At 32.9% G+C, this 23,005-nt stretch overlaps 2 protein-coding genes across 4 annotated transcripts in view; both read left to right on the top strand.

Annotated features, from left to right (window-relative positions):
* The first annotated feature begins 27 nt into the window (after positions 1–27).
* On the top strand, positions 28–1,325 carry LOC108914124. The gene is made up of 2 exons (XM_018719843.1): positions 28–167; positions 263–1,325. Exons 1-2 carry the CDS (start codon positions 154–156, stop codon positions 609–611), a joined length of 363 nt encoding a protein of 120 aa, XP_018575359.1. The 5' UTR covers positions 28–153; the 3' UTR covers positions 612–1,325.
* Positions 1,326–1,842: 517 nt separating this feature from the next.
* The window catches only part of LOC108914134 (zinc finger protein 773-like), a 29,721-nt gene continuing 8,558 nt past the window's right edge, over positions 1,843–23,005 (top strand). Inside the window, exons 1-2 of one of the 3 annotated variants that reach the window (XM_018719860.2) lie at positions 1,843–2,146; positions 22,421–22,636. In XM_018719860.2, coding sequence (XP_018575376.1) covers positions 22,436–22,636 — 201 coding nt within the window. In that variant the 5' untranslated portion in view covers positions 1,843–2,146; positions 22,421–22,435. Of the gene's footprint in view, positions 2,147–19,170; positions 19,373–22,420; positions 22,637–23,005 lie in introns of those variants that run through there. The other 2 variants (XM_018719858.2, XM_018719859.1) reach the window with 2 other exon arrangements.

A 23,005-nucleotide genomic window follows, 5' to 3' on the forward strand; every position in this document is an offset into this window, starting at 1 on the left:
AGAAGAGTGAAAAGTAACTAGGGGCTTTAAAAATTCCTGTTGGATGGGGTCGGTCATGTTTATTTGTCAAATAAAATATCGTTAAGTTCAGACAAGCATTTGTATAATCATTTGAAGTTTACAGGCTGTGCAGATTTCCTAAAAATTCCAACCATGACACAAAATAGGTGAGTGATTATTCGTTTTAAGTAGATACTGTGCAGTGTGACTAGCAAATAATTACATCCTGGGAACATTGACAGATGTACAAATTTTTTTTCAGAAAACGTAGAAGGAGTCTCCAAGAAGATGAGGTAGAAGTGGAGTTCGTGCCGTTGTCAAAAAGGATAAATAACCTTCATATAAACAACACTATGCTCTTGGAGAATTCCAATGAAAGGGCCACATCGATAAATTCCGTAGAATGGGGTCCTGGCCCCCCGAACTACCTCAATCAATTACCGGAGTCGCCCCCTACCTCGGAACAGAGTCTCGATTGGAACATGTCCCAAATTCCATTGGAATATTCCCCGGATTTAAACGAAAACCAGAACCCTCACTACTTTAATATAAACAAGTTGCTGTTCGAAATGTACGTGCAGAGAGTCCACAGAGGCTGCCATCAAATTTAAGATATTTAGTATCGAATGAAATGGGACTGCCACTTACTAAGTGAAAAATAGTTTCTTTCCGACGAGAACTAATTCCAGGTTGATAGTTCAAAGGATATTTTTGGAAGAACTTTCATTTCAATATATTATACATCTATGATAATTATAAATTATTTTACTTTTACTCTATTTATAAGTTGTATTTATTTTTTACTTTTAGTTCTTACAACTGATTATATACGTTTGTAGCTATGGCACTTCTTTTTATGGAAGCGAATGTATGCTTTTTACTTTGTGTGCTTGAATGGGTATGCATTTAAATTTCCAACAAAAATAGATGTAGGTAAAGATGATTGTAACAAATTATGGTAGAAACGTTTTTTATTGAAAGCTATACGTGTCCAAGCATAATGAATGTAAGACCTATTAAAGTAATTTTAATTTAAGGAAAAATATTCAAATTTGTATTTTATTACAGAGGTGGCAACTCTGTACTAGAGCATGTGCCGAGGAAAATTAATGTTAGGCGTTTTAAATATAAAAACCACAACTTTGTAATGATAATTACCGATTTAGAAAACACTTAGTTAGAAAGTAGCCGATAAACTGTACCTCTTTAAGCCAACCTTCTGAAAACTTGTAAAATATGTTTTTTCTCAAAATATACCCTTGATTTAGCTATTGAATCAATATTTTATGTATCATAATCTAATAAAGGTCGAGGAAAGTAAAATTATTTTTTGTGGGGACATAATTTTTGTAAAAGACAAATTTCCTATTACATTTCCATTTTTGTATATCCTAAGAATAAGTACAATTTTTTACTTTGTTTTAAAATAAAGTTTAATTGTTTGGAATTTAATTTTTCTCATTTCTATTTGACAAAAATTGTTTCATTAATGTTTTCAAATACCTATCAGTGTGTAACTAGCGAGATGAATCGAAAAATTAAGCAAAAACAACTGTTATATTGCATAATCAATACACCAATGAGAAAGGTGTTCATGAATGAATTCATATTGAAAATGGATTTTTTTTATGCATGACTAGCAATTGCATTTATTAATATTACAATTATATACATTGTTTCTTGAATAATGAAAATCGTTTTATAAATGTATTTTTACATCAAATGCAACTTCGATTTCCTAATAGATAGGCGTGGTTAACTAACCCCGCCCGCAAGCTAAAGATTAGAATTTCACAAGCTGGGCCACACTGTACCTTTTTTTATTTTAAGGCCACAGTGTTCCTTTATACGCCTACATAATCAGCTTCTAAGTTTAGGATTTAAAAGGAACAATTTTTGAGAAACAAACATTACAAAAAAACTTCTTTTTTTTTTGGGAATGCTGGAGAAAGTGTCTGATACATTGGCGCGCAAATTCAAACCTTAACTGTACACAACATGCCATCTATGAATATGTGGACGCAAAGTTCTTGGCAAGCCACAGATCTAGCTCAGCTCGACATAACTGCATGAACTCGTTTGATGACGAAGTAGTGCTTGTGCTTCTTGAAGACTCTTCGAGGCTGTGGACGTTGTCCCACTAAAGGTAAGTGTCATTTTCTTAATAGAAAATCGCGTAAAGGGCGTCACACATCTACTCCAGATGATTTCACGAATCTTTTCGCGGGTCGCGGGTGTTTTAGGGTAGGGAGCTTCGTCGCTGTGATGTAGAGTTTTGTGGAAGGGGTGCTCATAGTGTATTCTGGTAGGATATATTCATCCCCACATTCTTCCGAAACCACCACCACTTCCCTCCACCACGTTAGAGATCGTCATCGCCATAGATACGCCTTTGGTTCCCAGACTTCGAGCATTTTAGTCCAAGGTCGATAACCTAACGGAACTCGCTGGAAATGCCTCAACTTTGGGGAGTCCGCTACGCCCTTTATGCGACTTTCCTAACTTCTACGTTCAGCAAAAGGTTGGAAATCGTTTGTGCTAGACGGTAGAAAGTTAAAATTTAACTACGCCGCAATATTTTTATGTAATTCATCTCGTTGAAATACTGCTAAAATTCTATTGTATTTGTGCTTTGTTGGCATGAATTTTGTAAGGTTTCACGGTCTCCTGCGTGTGGGATAGGGTTCACTGTTATTCACTAGGTAGTGTGTATTTACTAAATGTAAATGGAACATCTGCTCGGCAGCCCGTATCGCCAGCTAGCCGCTTAGAAAAATTAACATTCGCTGGCGTTTGGAACCGACCTTATCGTAATAATACATTGATTATTGATTTTTACATGCAGATTTTGTTTGCGCAAAAGTAATTAAAATGCTCCTATTTTTAGCAAATTAATTGATTTTTTATTCAGTTCTTTTTGACTTGTATTTGTAATGAAAATGGAATTGAGCATAAACAATTAAAACCTTCCGATATTAGTATTTTTTCAGATCACTACAGGGTGTGTCTACTCAAAATGAATCATTAAAACGTCAAACTTATTCTCCAGATGTTGCATTTTCATTTTTCAGTGACAGAATATTTTTTAGACTGAAAACCGAAAGAACGAGTTGTGTTATTTGAGGTTCAAGAATGAGGAAGCCTTATTCCAGTTTGCTGACTATTTTTAGCTCACTTTTACGAAGATTTTCATACGCTATAATTTAAAATGCAGGGGAAGATGGCCTTTCTGCGGTTCGGCAAAAGGGGCATATTTTAAATTAGAAGTACCTACCTAACTCAAAAGTAGTTCTTTGGACAAATTTTATTTAATAAATGTTTTTTGTTGTACGTCTCGAAAAAGTTCTAATTAAATATTTTAAGCCCTACGAGTCCCTAGAGAATTGGAACTTTGCAATTAGGGAGTCGTTTCGTGTTGCCACATTTTTCAAAATTATCGTAAATCTGACACTGAAGATAAGTAAAGTGACTGTTGTATTTCTGGACTTTTATAAAAGTAATGATAATTATGGGCTGCAATATGGGTACCTTACCTACTCGAAAATAAGGCTTACTGATAAATAAATACCTATTAAATTAAATTTGGTCAAGATAATCTGTGTAATCCGATATTCTGGTGTATGTATTATTAAATTCAGTTATTAGTTCTTAGAACTCGGAGAATAATAATGTCGATGAGTCACTAAAATACAACATACAAAAAAATATATCTGATGGAATATAATATCTTAAATTTAATAATTTATAGCGGAGAGGCCCTTAAGAGCGTCTTAAAACAGAAGCAACCAATTTCATATGTGACGTTATAAATTTAACAGGAATATAAATGTTTTAAAACAATTTGAAATTGTTTATCAAGAAAAAAATATACATCTGCATATTACGGAGACAAGTCAGTTGCGTTTTACTCAAAATCGGTGCGATTTCAACAACTGTATCTTTATTTTTTTATGTAAAATGAAATTTTACTAGATAATATACCTCAATCACCTTAAAAAAACTTAACCTCAAAAAAGCTGTCAGCTGTCATAAAATGTAAAGTCGTAACTAGTGACCTCTAACAGATAATCAAAAACTAATAATGCTGAATTAATTAGCAGTAGCACCCTCAAAAAGTCTTGTACGAAAGTTTGGGTGCATTACGTTGTTTTCTAGAAAATATGTCGCCAAAATTCCATTTAAAAAAAAGTCGTATTCGGCGCCCAATATTTAAAAAACAGAACTTTCGCAAATAATTTATTTTGGCTAGTTTAAAAGATTCAGTTACGCGTTTTAATTTGAATTTTCAAGTTAAAATCACATTTGTTAAAAAGTACGGAGTAATTAACACTCCTAGCAATATATTCACTCCTTGAAGGCACAGTTATGTTTGTTGAAGTCCATCTCCGGTTCTTAAAAAATTGTTTGGCCAACGGCGAATTGCCCAGTTACGATTCATTAATCAGTCGAACCGTTTTGGGGGACGCTGGTCAACATTAAAACGGAATTAACGAATCTGACCTTGCAGAAGCATGATTTTATCGTCACGGATTTGATGCCAGAGCGTAGTAAACATATCTTTTTACTACGGCGACGGCGTGTAAGATATCTGCATCTGCATAATCCAACCGGTAGGGAGTAAAAATAGTCGTTTTATGATTTATGCAATTAAACCATTATGTTTAGTTGTTTACTTGGGCGTCTTTTATGGGCAAGTGTGGATGAATCCTGAAGTACGGTCGCTTGGCGTTAACTGCCATTATGCTAGCTGGTTTTAATTGTACAGGGTGTATAATAATAATAATTCTATGGATTCTCTAAAAAAACATAAATACATCCGTGATCTAGGTACCTACACTACTGGAATAAATTTAATTGCGTAATGTTTAGGCGCAATAAACGTGTATCTTTAATTCTCCCCAAAACTTTGATCAATTGGAGAACAGAAAAACGGTTGACTGGAACAACTTGTCATTCTACAGGGACATTCAGTAAAGATTTCTCACGTTTTTCATTAATATTTGTGAATTAGCGGCAGATTTTCTAAAAAAACAGTAAAAACTAATTTTTTTTGCACTTTTTTCAAATTGATGTCAAGGACGAAAAAAAATGTTTTCTTCGAAAACCATAATAGGCCCTTGCAGAGGATTTATTCGAGTTTTCAAAACCGCTCTTGGATTTACTGTGCAATAATTTGTTGCTGAGCATGAGATATCAATGTTTAAAGATAAGAGTGTTTTTTTCATTCAATCATCGATATCTCAACAAGCTAACTGACCTTTACATTGATTGATTTCGAAGTCGGTGGACAGTCCAAAAAAAAAATTTTTTTTTCGAGGTATTTATTTTGATTCCTCGATAATCATAGCTCAAAAAAAATTTTTGTCAAATCTTTAAACTAGAGTCTTAAAACTTCAAAACGGTTCTTTTGTTATCTCGACATGACCATTTTTCAAATTCATAATTTGATTAAAAGTTAAGTTTTTATTTTAAGAGATTCATGATTACTAAAATTCTAGCTAAAATTTAAGCACAACACTATCTTCGTCCTACAAAATCAATACATTTTATTTAATTTATTTTAAACTGGAAAACAATTGTCTTGAAATTTACTAAATGTTTCACAATAATAGCTGCCTACAGTCTACCGCGTGCACACGTGGTCTGTATCAGCTGTGTAGCGTTAAGTTAAGCGCTATTGTCACGTTGTGATGAAACTCCCCAATATTAATTCTCGCTGTATTTTGAAAACTGTTAATCTTACCCCTCTGTAATATACAACTTTTTTGTTCATTTATGATGTCATGCTGAAGTAATGGCAGTCAAACTCCTTACACCCTGTATATGCAATACATTTTAAACATTAAATGTTTTTTAACGATTCAGACAATACATTACATAATAGTTTTCACAAAGAAGCATTTCCGACCGTATTTTCTGCGCAAGAGAGTTCATTTGGGAATTATACAGATATGAATTATTCTATTGCTTTCGAAAAATTCGATATAGCACCCAAAAAAAATATTTTCTCGAAAGTGTTGATTAAAAAAAACTACGCCAGTAAAAATAACACACAAAATTACATTGGAAAGTTTCGAAATTTTTTTCAGTCAGACTACAAAATGAAGTTTCAGGTAAATCTGTATCGTTATAAACACAGTATAACTAAAACTAAAAATTTCACCTATTTGTCGAGAAATGTAATATTCTTCTAATTTTAACTGATTACAATAATGTCATTTTCTCTTATACCAAAAATCTACCTATATCTAGATTGTCCTTGTATGATTATCAGACACACCAAAATTATTAGAGGCAACAGTATTTTCTAAAGTCAAAAAGAAATGTTGCCCTATTTTATGCAAATTTTAGGGTGACACCTAAATAATTTTTTAAATAATTATACTTTGTTAAATATGGACGTTATAGATATGGACAAAAAATTTACGAAATAGTAATGATTAAAAAATGGAGTTTATATTTTGGCAAACTAGAAAAGTTTATAGATCAACCTAGAAATATCACAATTTTTAAAAATGATTGCAATAGCGCAAAGTTCCATTTTTATAATTTTTTTTTTGGCATCATGTCTTTTAACTTTCCAAATTTTGTATTAAATCCCCAGATATTGGTAAAATCCCTGTTGCATTGAAACATAAATTTAAATTATCCTCAATGTTTCTGTCTATAATATAGGCCAATCATTTTTCGGGAAAAAAATACTATTAGAAGTTTCTCTGCGGAATATTGTTCAGAAAAGTGTTATAAACAAAATATCAAAAAATCAACTCGAGACTTGTTGGGAAACTTTGTTAAAACAATGGTCAAAATTATGGAAAAGTAGTTTTTGGACTGGCGTAAAAAAACTGTTATTCGTAGAGAAAAAAAGGTTTATACAAAAAAGGTAGGTATTAAATAAATCTGTAAAATAAGACAAGTCCGATTAAATTCCGATAATTGGTTTATGCGCAAGAATGCTCAAAAATGGTCGAAATTGTCCGCTTTTTTCAATTGCTAATAATTAATGCAATTTTCATCGCAGACACACGTAATTCAGGATTTTTTAAGCTTTTTGCACCCTTAATAAGTGGTAAAAATTTCAGCCCAAAAACTTCATTAGCTTGGCGTTGGCGGAATTTGTTATCTAAGAAGATGCTATTTTCAATTCATTTTTCCCAAGCTCACAGGCGTTGTAGGGTTTCGATCATTAGTTGTTTTTGTACCTAAATAGTTGTATTGACATATGCATTTACTGATAATTTAATTTTTCAAATTTAATTTGTTTAAAAATGACTGAAAAAATGTTAATATTTATTACATCGTTAAGCGCGCATGCTAAGCCTCGCCTTCCCCACTCGTTCGCTAGACCAAGTAATAGAACGCATCGCCGCTATCTTCTTTTTCGAAATTAAATAGTTGAATTCACCTTAATGTTAATGTAGGACATGAAAATATAGCTCTTAATGTATATTCTCTCCAAATTTCGGCTCTTAATATTAATAATTAAGGTCACTGCGATTAAATAAATAAAAAAAATTATCTCAGCTTCTAATCAACTTACAACAACGATTTTTTTTTTAAATTCGAAGAAAACTAAAGTAAAGAGGTTACTATTTTATTTTATAATAATTACCTATCTTAACAATTTAATAAATATTAACATTTTTTCAGTCAATTTTAAACAAATTAAATTTGAAAAACTAAATTCTCAGTAAATGCCTATGTCAATACAACTATTTAGGTACAAAAACAACTAATGATCAAAACCCTACAACGCCTGTGAGCTTGGGAAAAATGAATTGAAAATAGCATCTTCTTAGATAACAAATTCCGCCAACGCCAAACCAATGAAGCTTTCGAGCTGAAATTTTTACCACTTATTAAGGGTGTAAAAAGCCTCAAAAATCCTGAATTACAAGTGTCTGCGATGAAAATTGCATTAATTATTAGCAATTGAAAAAAACGGCAATTTTCGACCATTTTTGAGCTCTTGTGCATAAACAAATTATCGGAATTTAATCGGACTTTTTTCATTTTATAGGCTTATTTAATACCTACCTTTTTTGTATAAACTTTTTTTCGCTATGAATAATAGCTTTTTTACGTGAGTCAAAAAACCACTTTTCCATAACTTTGACCACTGTTAAAACAAAGTTTCCCAACTAGCCTCGAGTTGATTTTTTGATATTTTATTTATAACAGGTTTCCGAACAATATTCCGCAGAGAAACTTCTAATAGTATTTTTTTCCCGAAACAGGCTCTTTCATGTCTATAATGACTGGGCTAATACAGCAACGTTTAAATTGTCATTTTTTTGTCCCATTTTGGGGCAAACAAGCACACTGATTGCTGTACTTGGTCAATCTAGTGACTTTACTAGGTATATTTCAGCGCCATCAATTGATTTCACAAATGAAGTTCTACCGTCGCTACCAATGTATGTACTATAAATTCTTTATTTGGACTCCAAAAGAACCTGTCAAATTTGAAGTTAACAAAAACGAATTTAATTGGTACTGACAATTGTAATAGATAATAGGTTTGTTCCTGTAGCAGTCTCAAACTGTCATATAGATATACTCGGCCTTTTACGATGTCACGTACTTTCGGTGAATATAAGGTCAAGAATTAATGGGTCAAATATTTCCGGTAGTTTCAAATCAGTCCCCAGTTACTGCAGAAACACACCTTATAACAGTTTGACAGGGTGTTGCTTGTTTAGTTGGGATTCGGAAAGAAGGCAGGAATAAAAAGAGACATAAATGGTCGTTCTCTTAAATTCCGGTGTCAAGTACCTCTGCTACTGGGCTTGCAGCAGGTGAGGCTTCCTTGACGCACCGTGGAAAAGAAATCAAAGAGACTCCCCGCCACGAACCACGACTGGCGCTTGTTTGAGCATAACTATTGTAAAAGGGCAATGCCCCTTTTTTCGTGTCGTAGGCGTAGGTCGTTTCAAAAGACTGGACAAATTTATGTTTTATGATAAAGTTAAAGTAACGAGAGTTCAAATAAAAACGTGGTCGAAGTTGGCTCTGACACATTGGACGTAGGGAGTAGCTTATAGCGACTAACTTAACCTCATTTCTCAACGAGCTGTATAGCAGCTGTCAGTTTCAATAACGTTAATGACTATATAACTTTATTTTAAAGAATAATCGTGATAACAATAACAAACAATTAAAGGAGCTGCGGAAAGTGTCCCCCTCCTTGTTATAACAATAAATTAAAGCAGCTGCTGAAAGTGTCCCCCTCCTTGTTCCAAGCACTTTTCACACCTGTTCCTCAAAGAATTAAAGACATTTTCTAAGATGCTCGGGGTATTGTTAATTTCACGAATCTTGTCTATAAGTCGAGCCTGCAGATGGTTTAAATCAGGAATAGGCAGTTCAAAAATAGTGTTTTTAAGGTAAGGCCACAAAAAGAAATCACACGGCGTAATATCACATGACCTCGGTGGAAATTCATGTTCAGCATTGAGACTTATTAGTCGATTTTGGAAAACTTCCCTCAACATATTCATCGTCTCGCCTGCCGTATGTGCCCTTGCGCCATCTTGTTGAAAGTAAAAGTTTGTAATTTCGTTTTCTTCCAGCTGGTTAACAAAAGGAGCGATAATTTCTTCTCTATACCTTTGCGCAGTAAGAGTACCATTAAAAAAAATAGGTCCATAAATCCTCCTTCGATTGAGAGCACACCAAACTCCAATTTTTTGAGCGTGTAGAGGGCCCTCGACAAAAAAGTTATCTGGTTTTTCAGAAGACCACATTCTCATATTCTGTGAGTTTACGTAACCACTTAAATGAAACCAGGCTTCATCAGAAAAAAAGGTGATATTATGAAGTTCACCGTAGTTGTTTAAAAACCATTCACAAAATACAGCCCGTCGCGGAAAATCAACTTCATGAAGTTCTTGCTGACAAGTTAAACGATAGGAGAACAAACGCAAATCTTTTTTTAACACTGTGTGGCAGGTACCGACTGATACTCCCACCATTTGTGATAAAACACGTACAGAAGTTCTTGGCGCATTTTCCATTATTTGTTGGACATTTTCTTTTAATTCTTCAGTCCGCTTTTTAGGTCGGCCGCTTCCTTCTTTTCTTGTTACACTGCCCGTTTCACGAAAAACATTAACACAACGCTGAACTGCACTTTGAAAAATTTTGTACTCAACAACGCCGGGAAATTGATTTTGAAATTCTATGAAACATTCCTCAATAGAATACTTCCATATTCCATCAATCTTGCGTCCATTTCTAAAGTAGGACTCTATGATAAACACTTTTTGTTCTTGAGAAAACACCATTTTAAACGCTTTTTAAAACGAAAATATTCAAATTGATAGCGGCGATATAGCGCTTTGACAGATGACGTTTAAGTTCATTTGCTATACGCTACGCCCTACGTCCAAATTTTCAGAACCAACTTAACCACGTTTTTATTTGAACGCTCGTTATATAGGTACATTTTTTTCTTGATTACGTCGACGTTTGTATTAAAACAAAACTTCGCAGTAACACAGCAGCTGTTTAATGGTGATTACAATTCGTCTATTCTGATACAATTGCCATGTGAAACTTGAAAAGTTACCGGTACTGACGGTCATGGCTAATGCGATGTTCCACCTTGTAATTTGTCAGTGGTTGGCTTCGTTAAAATCCCAAATTGCGTACAGATGTTCGGTAGTCTTGCACACCACTTTAATTGTACGTTAGAGAAGTGTAAAATAATTATTAACACAGAAATTATGAAGCGTTTGAATAAAATTGTCTGGCGCGAATAAACTAATAAATTGTCCGTTGATGAAAAAGTTAACAGGCTATGCCATAGAGACCGACATTTTAGGAACAAATCGATGGCGCTGAAATACATAAGATGACGGAAATAAAGGCGAAAAGCAATCTTTTACGTTACAGTTTTTTAAGCCAGTTAAATTGATAGACATATGTTTAATTACAGTGACAGTTACACAGCTAATATACAGGGTATAACTAAGAATGGGGGTCATATCTATGCGGAGAAACACAGAAATTTGACAATGAAGACACACAATCACAGCGTACCGTCACGAAACACTGAAATAAATAAATTTTGTTACTATATTTACTATATTTGGACTTCCTAACTTACATATTACATCTAATCCATTATAATGGCAAATATTTAATCGAAATCAGCGGCCGGTATTGTACTATTATCGTCTTATTATTAATACAGGGGACTCAATGTTAATCAATGCGATTATCTTACTTTAGCAGCAAGTTGGTTGTGACTTACGTAAGAACACCTTTCACATGTAGCTATGAGTAAATGCGGGAAGCATATTCATCCATTGTTTGTCGTGAAGAGATACGATTGCGACATTTACAGTGTGGGGTATGAAATTCCGATGTCGTGAAAGAAAAATTTGTATAAATTCTTTAATTCGTTCTTTCAGAATCTAACGCGTCTCCATTTGTAGTCTTTGCGTCTTTAAAAAAATGACTAAAGCTACGTTCTGTACAAAGCATGGTCCACTTCTTCGTACTCGCGTTCCGTCCTGTAACTCCGCATCTAGTTGGCTGTGTAAAAGGCTGAGAGCCTTGCAAAACGCCGTGAAATAGTCAAATCACCTTGAAACTTCTTGCAATTTAAAGCCTAGATAATGAAGCGGTGAGCGTTTATCTTCATTCAGCAGCCACGGCTTGACTAATAAATAAATTATGTGCGAAACTGGATATGTCCGTGGTATATGCATAAGAATAGGAATGTGCGGTATGTCACACAGTCGCTTGTGTTAATAATTAAGTTATTGTAAAAAAAACATTGCGTTTGTGAATGTTTTTCTTTATTTATATGGGTGCCAAATCTGGAGATTTTGGTGGTCACTATGAACGTCTTTGTGAAACCAATCCCATTCCTGGAGGTGTCTATAGAGATATTTTTATTTCTCACAGTCTTGTTTCGAGGCGGATAAATAGTGCAGTTAAAAGGGAAATTCGTCAGTCTCTTCCGGATTGCCGACTCGGTAGCCTCTGGGAAGTAAAAGTGCTTTCTTTTTTTCAGCCATTGAGATAACGTCGAACTCTGAACACAGAAAGAGATCGAGTTTCGAGATGCCGCTCCGTGGACCAAGAGTACGGGTGATATGAGGTGAAAAAATGAAATATAAAAAATAAACGTTTAAATTATAGAATCGATAAGAGACAGAGACTATAATAATAGAATCCGATGTAATTAAATATTTTAAAATTATACAGGCAAAACGAAGAACCATAAAAATACAAACACTAAAATATAAAACAGGTTAAATTAACATAAAAATTAAATTCCTGTACAAAAAGTGGCATAATTCTTTTTTTAAATGTTTGTAAAATAAAAAAATGTAATGGTTACATACATAATGGTTTTTTTGTAAGTAGTTAAATGATAATTTTGAATAATAATATGACTATGTATGTAAAGGGAATTGGTAAATAATAATTTCATTCTGAATGTCTTATATGGCTGGTACAAACGTTTCTTCTTGGTTGTAAAAATTTCCACTCTAAAAAATTATTTCCTTGTACCGAGAACGACCTTGCTAGTGATTTTGTGGTTTCTCCAAAGGTTAGTATAATTCAATACATCGATTTTTTTTATTAAGCTGAAATCATTCCGCTACATAGTCTTTGATTAATGTTGCTGAATTATGATTTGTAAGACTACTAAATAAATGTGTTTTATCGAAAACGACATGTTTTATCTTGTTTTTTTTTTACCACTGATTTTATACAGGGATGGCCAGAAGTACGGAATAAAATTCATATCTTTTGAACGAGTAATTTGTTTTTAAAACGCCGAAACACGTTAACTGATTTTGATTTTTTCCCATCTTTCGGTTATATAATAATTAATTTTTCTTCAACCCCCTAACCCCCAGCTATCCCTACTTTTTTTTCAAATGCAAACATAAGGCATAAAGGGACTCGTTGAAAAGCTTATAGAAAACCGAATCCAGCCATACCAAATAAACAAGTTTTATTTTTTCAATAGCAAGGTTTTTAGGGTCGTATAAAACACCTACTTAACAAGTGAAATAAAATTTAATTATCCTCAGTGTTATCCTCCATGAATTTGCACAGAATGAAATAAAGAATTTGAAACTGTACCTATCACTGCTAACGCAAAAAAGATATATTTTTTATGTTGCGTTTTTTTTGGCACCACTTGCCAGGCTTTCTGGTTAATTTTTCGCTTTAGTTGTAAATTGTGTCCAGATATACCGAATGAAAGAATTTGGATTGGTAGACGGAGTACAGTTGAATGGCCGCCAAGATCCCCCGACTTAACACCCCTGTATTATTTTCTTTGGGGATATTTGAAATAAAGAGCCTACCACGACAGACCGGATAATATTGAGAATTTAAAGAACAAGATTAGGGCGGAGATGCATAATTTACCAGCTGAAGTCATTCATTCACTATACATCGGAAACTTTGTGGCGACAATCAAATAAATAAACAGTAGTAATCTACAGGGTGTTAGAAGTTTGACTGCCTTAATTTTAACAGACGATAGAATACATTAAAATAAACAAAGAAACCTTATATGACATGGGTCCTAAACTCAATTTTTTCCGAGAAAAAAATTATCAAAATCTCCAAGTAGATATACAAAAGTTTGATTAATTAAGGAATATTGACATAACTGCGTGCATAGAATATCGTAAAATACAATGTTTATCACTTTTTTAACTTCTTTATGCTTAATTCTAAAAAATAATTAGCGTTGTGATAAATTTAAAATTCGATAAAATTCATATCGAGCAATGCGCGGCGGTTTATTAACACGAGGTACTAAGGTGTCCAGCAACCACTAATACGCAATTCAGTTGGTATCTGGATTCGATCGTGTCGGAGTGTTTTTTGCGTACCACTATTTCCTTTTGTTGACGTGTTTTTCAGCGAGTGCGCGAAAATTGGATTCGAAGGTGTCATGCGTGCATTGAAAATGGTTGTAGATATCTTTTTGAGCATATGTTGTAGTGTGTTTTGTACTTGTGCATTTAAAAATGACTTTTGCTTTTTGGTAAATACCTAAATAATTTTTAATACGTATCACGACGTGAATCTTTGGGTACTTTAATTACGTATTTTTCAAATACGTAATTTGATTCAAAGTTAAGTTCCTGTTCCTGAAATTATGGCAGTCATACTTCTTACACCCTGTATATTATGTATAAGTTCCATGTGAAGTGTTTAGTGTAGAAAAATAGATACTGCCCATTTTTGTTTTTTGTTTCATACTGTTGTGCAAATACTTAATTACCTATTTTCTTATAATGTAAAGAGTGCAGTTGTAAGAAGACAACGGTTGTGTCACTTTTTGTTTGAATAAAATTACATAAAACAGAACATTTTCCGATCTCTAGTTATCACTTAATAGCCGCATGCCATTATTATGTGCTTCCGATACTATTTTATAGGACATACGACGTTATCACACCTCATAACTAATAAATATTAATATTGATCACGTCATTTGGAATCTCCCAGCCCAAGGATTGTATTGGTAAAAGCAACGCGTACGCTTTTATAAAACTTCAACAGTTTTATACATGTATAAATTGATAACTATAAAAGTATGTATGCACCGTGTATTGATATCATGAAATAAATAACAGTAATAAACAATTGACGATACAATACACGAATGTATAGTATAAACTACAGGATTATTTTTCGAGAACTGTTTTGTTGGTTCTTGCACAAAATGCACAAAAAATAAACAATTCACTTTAACTATTTCCAATTTCTGATGTTCTTTTATTGATTTGTATTTGCCTTCGCTCCCCCCGACAAATTTTCTGCGCACGACGCTGCGACGCCCACAAAATTTCTAACAAAATTAAATTGCACTATGATTATCAAAATTGCAAAGTACTACTGCTGCTACATATTTCGCAATAGTGTACCAACTATCCAACAAGTGAAATATGGAATAAATCGTTTTCTAATGGAGTCTTACAAAATGCTGTAAACATTCCAGCAAGCTAACAAGAACGCAATTTTGTGTTGCCCGCTCGGCCACTGTAACTTTCTGTTAGAAACTGTTACCGACAACAAACGGAGACGACACACATACGCAAATCGCAATGGGTGAAAAGTTACTGGTTTAGAAATTTACGCCAGTCGACCTATGATCTTCAAAACTTGTTTCGTGATGCATGCAGCACATATAACGCTGAAGAGTACCTATAATTTAAAAAATAGTGTTTTATTTGACCCGAAATTTAAGCAGTTTCTATAAATTGTAAAACCACAGACTTTTTCTATAAATAAAAAATGATCCGGACTAATTAAACGTCCGTTATCAAGTGCAATTCAAACCGCATTCATGATTTCATATTTTGTATTCAGACACAACACAGTTATAAATAAAAATATACCACGATTATTTCAAATAAATTAAAGACAAGGAAAATTGGAATTACTCTGATAAACATAAAATTACTATTTGGAAATTGGAAATTGGAAATTTTGGAAATTGTAAAAGTACAACTACCTTATACAGGATGTTTCTAAAATTTGGTGCCAAACTAAGATAGGAGATAGGAAATGTAATTTTAAGAAGTTTCCTATAAACACGGGTGCAAAAACGCTTAGTGAAAAAGTTACAGGGTATACTTTATACTAACAAAAACACATTTCTTTTTAAATATTCGATCCAAATGAAACACGATACAGACCTTAGTATTACCGATTGCAGTAATCTTATGAGGGAATAGTTTTTGCTTGGTAGTTGACGATTTTTTAAATACATAGATACGCTTGTTCGATATCGACGTAAGAGAAAATTGCCAATAAATATTGACGACACATTTCAAAAATATTTTTATACAGTGTGATTCACAAAAGGTGACCAAAAATGAAACCTCGTATTCTTTGGAGAATTTTAAGGGGAGCCTTTCCTAGAAACAGAATGTTTAACTTCAAAAAATATTTTTAATTTTTTTAAATAATTTAAAAATTAGTAAGTGAAATAATTTGAAATTGGGCATATGTATTTATGTAAACATTGTCCAAAATCTGAGGGCTTTTCCTAAAATTTACATGTTCCAGTGGCGGAGATACCAGGTATTAGTGGCACATTTTTCTAAATAAAATAGTACGCCACTGCTTTACGGTAACAACCATGATATTTTCGGATTCGTCATTCAATTTTCTACAAATTATCTCATGTTTTTCGAAAAAAGCCTGATTTTCGAGTAAAACTTAAAAAACGAACTGAGAACACACTTCTAGATTCGATTATAATGCTTTTTAAAATTACATAGACCAGGATGGGAAACATTTTGAAATTTATTAATTACTGGGCATGATTTTTTTGTTGGAAAGTCTTGGGAATGATAATACAAAAAGCGTCTCATCAAATGGGTCATGAAAAAAGTATAGCGTCATTGTTTTTTATCAATAGGTCAAAAATTCGTCATTTTTCGTTCTACGCGTTATTGTAAAAAAACTATTAATCAGCAAAAAAGTTCAACAGACGATTTGATCTAAAGAAACTCGTCTTTAAAATGAGACTTTATAAGTTAAAATTACTTTATAAACAAAACAGTTATTGCAAAATTAAACGCAAAAAGTGGTTTTTCTTTAATTGTTAATAACTTTTTAAATAATTAATAAAATCTTGCCAAACTTTCCCAAAATGTCAGTTTTTATATCCTTAAGAGATGTGCAAAAGATGGGCTTTATCGGTCAAATAGTTTTCGCAAAATTCCATTTTTTATCCCATTTTTGCAAAAAGGCCCATTTTCAAATGACTATTCCGGGGGCAGGGTTAATTACTAAAACATTCTTTTTGTGCTCATTTTCTTCGAAGGAACACCAAATATCCTCTAGTTAAAAAAAAATTAAATATTTTTTCAAATTTAGTTGTATATACATAATTGTTACCAAATAGAAGTCACTTTTTTCCCTAATAAACAAATAAAATAACTCCGCGGTTTTTAACTTTTGAAAGAAGTTATATACACCATTCGAAAGCTCGTAAAAAACCTACAAATTGAAAAAAAAAACAAGTTTCTACGACCAATTGGTTCGGAGTTAGCAATTTTTTTTTTTAATCACAGAACAATTTGATATAAACATTAAGACCTGAAATTTTAACATTTTATAAATGAAGGTTTAAACTTTATGCCGTGTTAATTTTAATTGAATTTGCCCATAATTGATCAATCCAGAGCCCGTCAAAGTAAGGGTACGCGACAGTAGCCCTTCAGGAAGTGGTAGTGGGGGAATCTTCCTTTCAAACAGGAAAAAACTGGCAATCTTAAATTTGTAATATCTCAGCTTCTATGTAACGTAGAACCTTCTTTTTTTTAATTTGGGGTAGCTCGACGAAGCAATTACTTCTGGATTATTTCTACCCTTTTAAAACCACCCCTACCCCTCTAAAAATGAATTTTTTGAAAATTTTTTTTTTTACATTTTTTTTTTACTTGAAATGTTTTAGTCAATAGTTCTCACTAAAAAAATGTCAAAATTATTTTAACCCTTCAAAATTAATTCAACCCCCAAATTGAAGTTGAAATTTATAATGAATTGTAAAAAAAAATTCTACTCTCAGTATCTATGGAAATATTTTATATATTTTTATACAAATTATAAATATATTAATAATAATTTTACAAAATAATTAATCCTTTAATCAATATACAAAATCCATAATTATATAAAAAGTATGAAATAATAAAAAAAATTAAAATATTAATTTATTTCTTTCAAAAATTAAAAACCGCGGAGTTATTTTATTTGTTTATTAGGGAAAAAGGTGCCTTCTATTTGGTAACAATTAAATACAATTAAATTTGAAAAAAAATATTTTTTTTTAACTAAAGGATACTTGGTGTCCCTTCGAAGAAAATGAGCCCAAAAAGAATGTTTTAGTCATAACCCTGCCCTCGGAATAGTCATTGTCAATAGTCAATGTGCCTTTTTTGCAAAAATGGGATAAATAAATGGAATTTTGCAAAAACTATTTGACCGATCGAGCCCATCTTTTGCACATCTCTTAAGGACATAAAAACTCACATTTTGGGAAAGTTGAGTTTCTCTACATCAAATCGTCGTTGAACTTTTTTGCTAAGATTAATAATTTTTTTTACAATAAGGCGTAGAACGAAAAATGACAAATTTTTTATCTATTTGTTGATAAAAAACAATGACGCTATACTTTTTTCATGACCCATTTGATGTCATTTTAAAAAGCATTATAATCGAATATAGAAGTGTGTTCTCATTTCGTTTTTTAAGTTTTACTCGAAAAACAGGTTTTTTTCGAAAAACATAAGTAATTTGTAGAAAATTGGAAGACGAATCCGAAAATATCATGGTTGTTACCGTAAAGCAGTGGCGTACTATTTTATTTAGAAAAATGTGCCACCGATACCCTGTAACTCCGCCACTGGAACAAGTAAATTTTAGGAAAAGCCCTAAGATTTTGGACCATGTTTACATAAATACATATGCCCAATTTCAAATTATTTCACTCACTGGTTTTTAAATTATTAAAAAAAAATTAAAAACATTTTTTTAAGTTTAACAACCTGCATCTTTTTAACGAAGTGTGCTAGATAAAAACTTAGGAAGAACTCCCCTTAAAATTCACAAAAGAATACGAAGTTTCATTTTTGGCCACCATTTGTGAAGCACCCTGTATATACATCTATATAAATTCACAGAAACCATAACACTTGAAGGAAAAATAAAAGTAAAACAAGAGTACAAATTATTATTTGAATCAACTTTCGTGTAGTTAGCATAGTACCGATCCAGACCGAGAAAAACATTTTAAACTGCACTTTTGAAACTATCTCGGAGTAAAATCTCGAGTTTCATTAACTCGCCCGTCGCACGTATTACATCGTTACTATTACTGGCCCAGTAAAAGTGCACCCAATCCACCGAAATCCAAGGATATCTGACACTGGCGCGTCTCGGATTTTTCGCCCCCATCTCCCGTACTAACCGCTCGAACACAGGTGAAAGTATCTAGAAGTAGGTAACTAGGTTGACATCCCCACGGTCGGATTTCTCTACTTCCTTCTCCGTCCTACCGGCCGTACCTTTCGGTAACTCGACAGAGACCAAAAAGGTCACGTGATCGTTTTCTAGCCAAGTACCCCACTTACGCCGTGTAGTTCTTTCCACTCTACGCCGTAGTACCACTCTGCGTACCTTATGTTGCTTCTGCACCACTCTTTGCCAGCCAGAACATCCCCCCTTGTGCGTTTCGGGGGTACCCCCAAGGACGTGGTTGTCAAATTCGTGTTTTTGTTTTGATTTTTGAGTTTTTTTTTGTGATTTTCCGTGCAATACCCCAATTTTTGGTGCTTTAATTTGGTTGTGATAGTTGTTAGTCGATTGTGTAAGTGAGTTTTTTTCTATGGTTGCGGTGGTTTTTGTTTTATAGTGCAGATGCGGCAACTTTTTTTTTTTTTTTTGAAAAATAAGTTGAAAATCAATATTCATGTGAACGTAACGCAAAAATAAATTGACAGCGAACGGTTATGAAAATAAAAGGCAAATCATACTCAAAACAAATACCGAACTTTGAAAAAAAAAGACGATCCTAAAGAAAAAATAACAACAATAACATCAATGAATATGTTGATAAAATTGGAATTTCCCGGCTTTGATTTTTTTGTTCCTAAAAAGATGCTGGAATATTAGAATTTCCATAAAAATGATATAAATGCGCCAGATTCTGTTTATAATTAAGAATTACTAAACTCTCAGCGGGTAAAAATTGTTAAAAATGAATTAATAACCTCCTTGTCAATATCTACAACTTCTTGTTCTTAATCAAGTAAATGTATGACCTCATTTTGATTTAAAATCTCTTTTTATACGACTCAAAAAAGTGAGGTCAGGGACTGTGTTTTTGTAGATTGTAACAATATTACTTGTTAAAAAATTAATGTAATAATGACAGAACCATTCGGTAAAATTTAAAACTTTTAAAGGAATGACCGCCTGTATGTCACGATATGGCACCGTTGGATTTTTGAGTTAGCTTCATGCGGATTGCGTGGTAATGTGCCGAAACGTAAAAATGTTTATGTTGCATCTAATTTTGAGGAAAAGGGCCAGATTTTTAAATGTACAGTGTTTCACTTTTCACATTTATATCTTGGTTATTTTAAATCGAAACGTTTTGACATTTTTAATTAATAATTGCTTTGCTGGTTAATTATTTTGTACAAAAATGTGAAAAAATTTCAAATAAGTGAAATATGAAAAGTGAAACACAATATACATTTTGTATATTTGTGTATTTTTTTATTATTTTTTAATTGCATCAAAGCATAAAAAATAACGCACTGCTAAAAATGGGCCCCAATTTCGGTGTGGGTTTTCTCGAGAATCCGATTTCATTAATTAAGATCTATTTCTCAGTACCTAGCGACTTTTAAGATAGAGATTTTTACTGAAATTTCAGTTTTCAGCATAAACAGGGTGCACGCAAATTTCACAGACAACTTTTGACTGCATATTCACGACGATAAAGAAATACGATCTACGAAAAAAACGTTAAATAATTTTTTGGTTTTTGAGTTATAAGCCTTCAAAGTTGTCAAAAATAAAATTAATTTAATTAATAACTTCATAAACCGATCGCGTTAAAATTTAGGACATTTATTTGGACTATTATGGCATATTATTTCTTAAAGTTTTAGTCAAATCGATATACTGCGTGATAGTTTTCTCCGGTTACCTCTTCCCTTTTAGCGGTCAAACCTTTTACAGTGGCCGTATCTTTTTTAAAACGGCCAAAGAGACAATATGTTTTTTAATAAAGCGACCTTTTCGAAGTTGCTGCCAATTTTAAAAAAATACGACCTCTAAAAGTTTTGACCGCTAAAAGGAAGATATAACCGGAAAAAACTATCACCCAGTATATTGATTTGACTAAAGCTTTAAGAAATAATTTGTCATAATAGTCCAAATAAGTGTGCCAAATTTTAACGCGATCGATGAAAGGATTATGAAGTTATTAATTAAATTAATTTTATTTTTGACAACTTTGAAGGACTGTAACTCAAAAACCAAAGAGGTTTTATTATTATTTTTTTTTCGTAGATCGTATTTATTTATCCTCGTAAATATGCAATCAAACGTTGTCGGTGAAATTTGCGGACACCCTGTATATGACTGCAAGAGTGAATAAGATTTTTGTCGAACTATGTATAGTCCCATCCGTTTTGAACAATTTGTTTTTACACAGACGATACTTAATTGCTTTCAGACACGGATTTTTGATCTGCACATTATTAGATATGGTAAAGTAAGCTCTAAATTACGTAAGGCTCACTAAAAATTATTGAACAGGAAATAACAGGTCAATGCACCAGACATCACACATATCTCTTAAAAATATTTCCCTTCTTGAAACTTTTCTGGTACACCTTATAAAGTCAACGCGAGTACCGCACATTTTTTACCGCATGGCACTAAAACTGCATCTGTTAAGGTCATGTTGTTAGAAAAGGTATAAAAACCACGGCAATGTATGAATACTAATAACGTCATTAAAAGATTGACACCATTTCCTGTTGAAAAGAATCGCCTATTAGATATTTTAGTAACTTGTAACGGGGGGACCAAATAACACCTTTCGCCTTTAACTGATAAAAATGTGATTGGAGTGCACTTTTTTTAAAGAGGAGACTTTTTAAGTGCGTTTGTCCTCGGAGTAGACAAATAAAAAAGTGCGTTAGCGCGAGTTTGAACATCCAGAATATTCAAATGAATGTGTCTTAAAATATTTGGACAGTTTACTGCCACAGATTAAAGTTTATAGAAAAATAGTATGGAGTAATAAACTCGAAAGTCCTTTAAATTGAATATACCGAATAATTCCAACCATGAAGCACCTCGAGTGTAGATCAGTATCAACTAGTTTAAAACTAAGACCTCTAAATTCTTTGGCTCAGACAAATGCATTGAAAAGTATAGTAAGAGTTGAGGTGTCCTTAAAATATCTTAATAAAATCCAAATTCTGAAAGCATCAGATATTGCTTTATCGATATGACGGACAAAGGTCAGTTTTTAGTTAAAGATTACACACAGGTCTTTAAATGAATGCAATATAGTATCATTTACAATGTAATTGTAATGTAATGGGAATAATTTTCTATGTAAAGCACACCATAAATTAATAGATCAATAGTTTTAAGTCGTCAGCATTCAATTCATATGTTTGAATGTTCTAATATGTCATTTATGGATATACTAAATAACAGGAGCCCGAGTACTGATCCCTGCGGAACCCCGGATGTCGCTAATACATCAGTTGGTTTATAACTGCGCTATTGAAGACTTAGGACTTAAAAAACTTACGAAAATCTAATATCAGCCCTAGGCTAGATAATTTTTGTTGCAAATGTTCGATAATAGTAAACCTCTTTACAGATACTTTAAGAAAATATGAACTTCTCGCCGTTTGGTGTCCCTCTGTCGGCGGCTTTACCGGTGGCCACGCAATTTTCGGCGGGAAAGATCACCCAGAGCGTCACCACGCCGAACGGTCAGGTCGTGGGGGTGCTGCAAGGAGGCGAGAATGGGGTCCACTACATCCGTCCTTTGGACGCCAACGCCTTTGCCACCGCCACCTCTCAACAGAACCAGGTAATTGTTTGGTACATATGCTTATGGGTTGTACGGGGCGATCAATGATTCTCTTTTTATTGCGACTTGGAACGACATGTCAGAAGTCTAAATACGCAAACAGAAAAACAGTTGAACAACAATTTAAAAAATATTTTTATTTTTTTTGAGGAAAAAAGGAAAAAGCTTTATTTTATAGTCTTTCTGAAGTCAGTTGAAGATGTATAAAAACGCTTAACAATAAAATGTTCCATATACCCTGTTCTAATTTTTTTTTATACTTTTTTATGTTAACATCCAGTTTCCTTTGTGGAAACAGATCCTTCTTTAGTTGTTTTTTAATTTACGATGCTAAATTCCTCATTTCAAACCATGGAAATTCATTTTTGA

The sequence above is a fragment of the Anoplophora glabripennis genome, unplaced genomic scaffold (assembly GCF_000390285.2).
Source record: "Anoplophora glabripennis isolate ALB-LARVAE unplaced genomic scaffold, Agla_2.0 scaffold814, whole genome shotgun sequence".
Taxonomy (NCBI): domain Eukaryota; kingdom Metazoa; phylum Arthropoda; class Insecta; order Coleoptera; family Cerambycidae; genus Anoplophora; species Anoplophora glabripennis.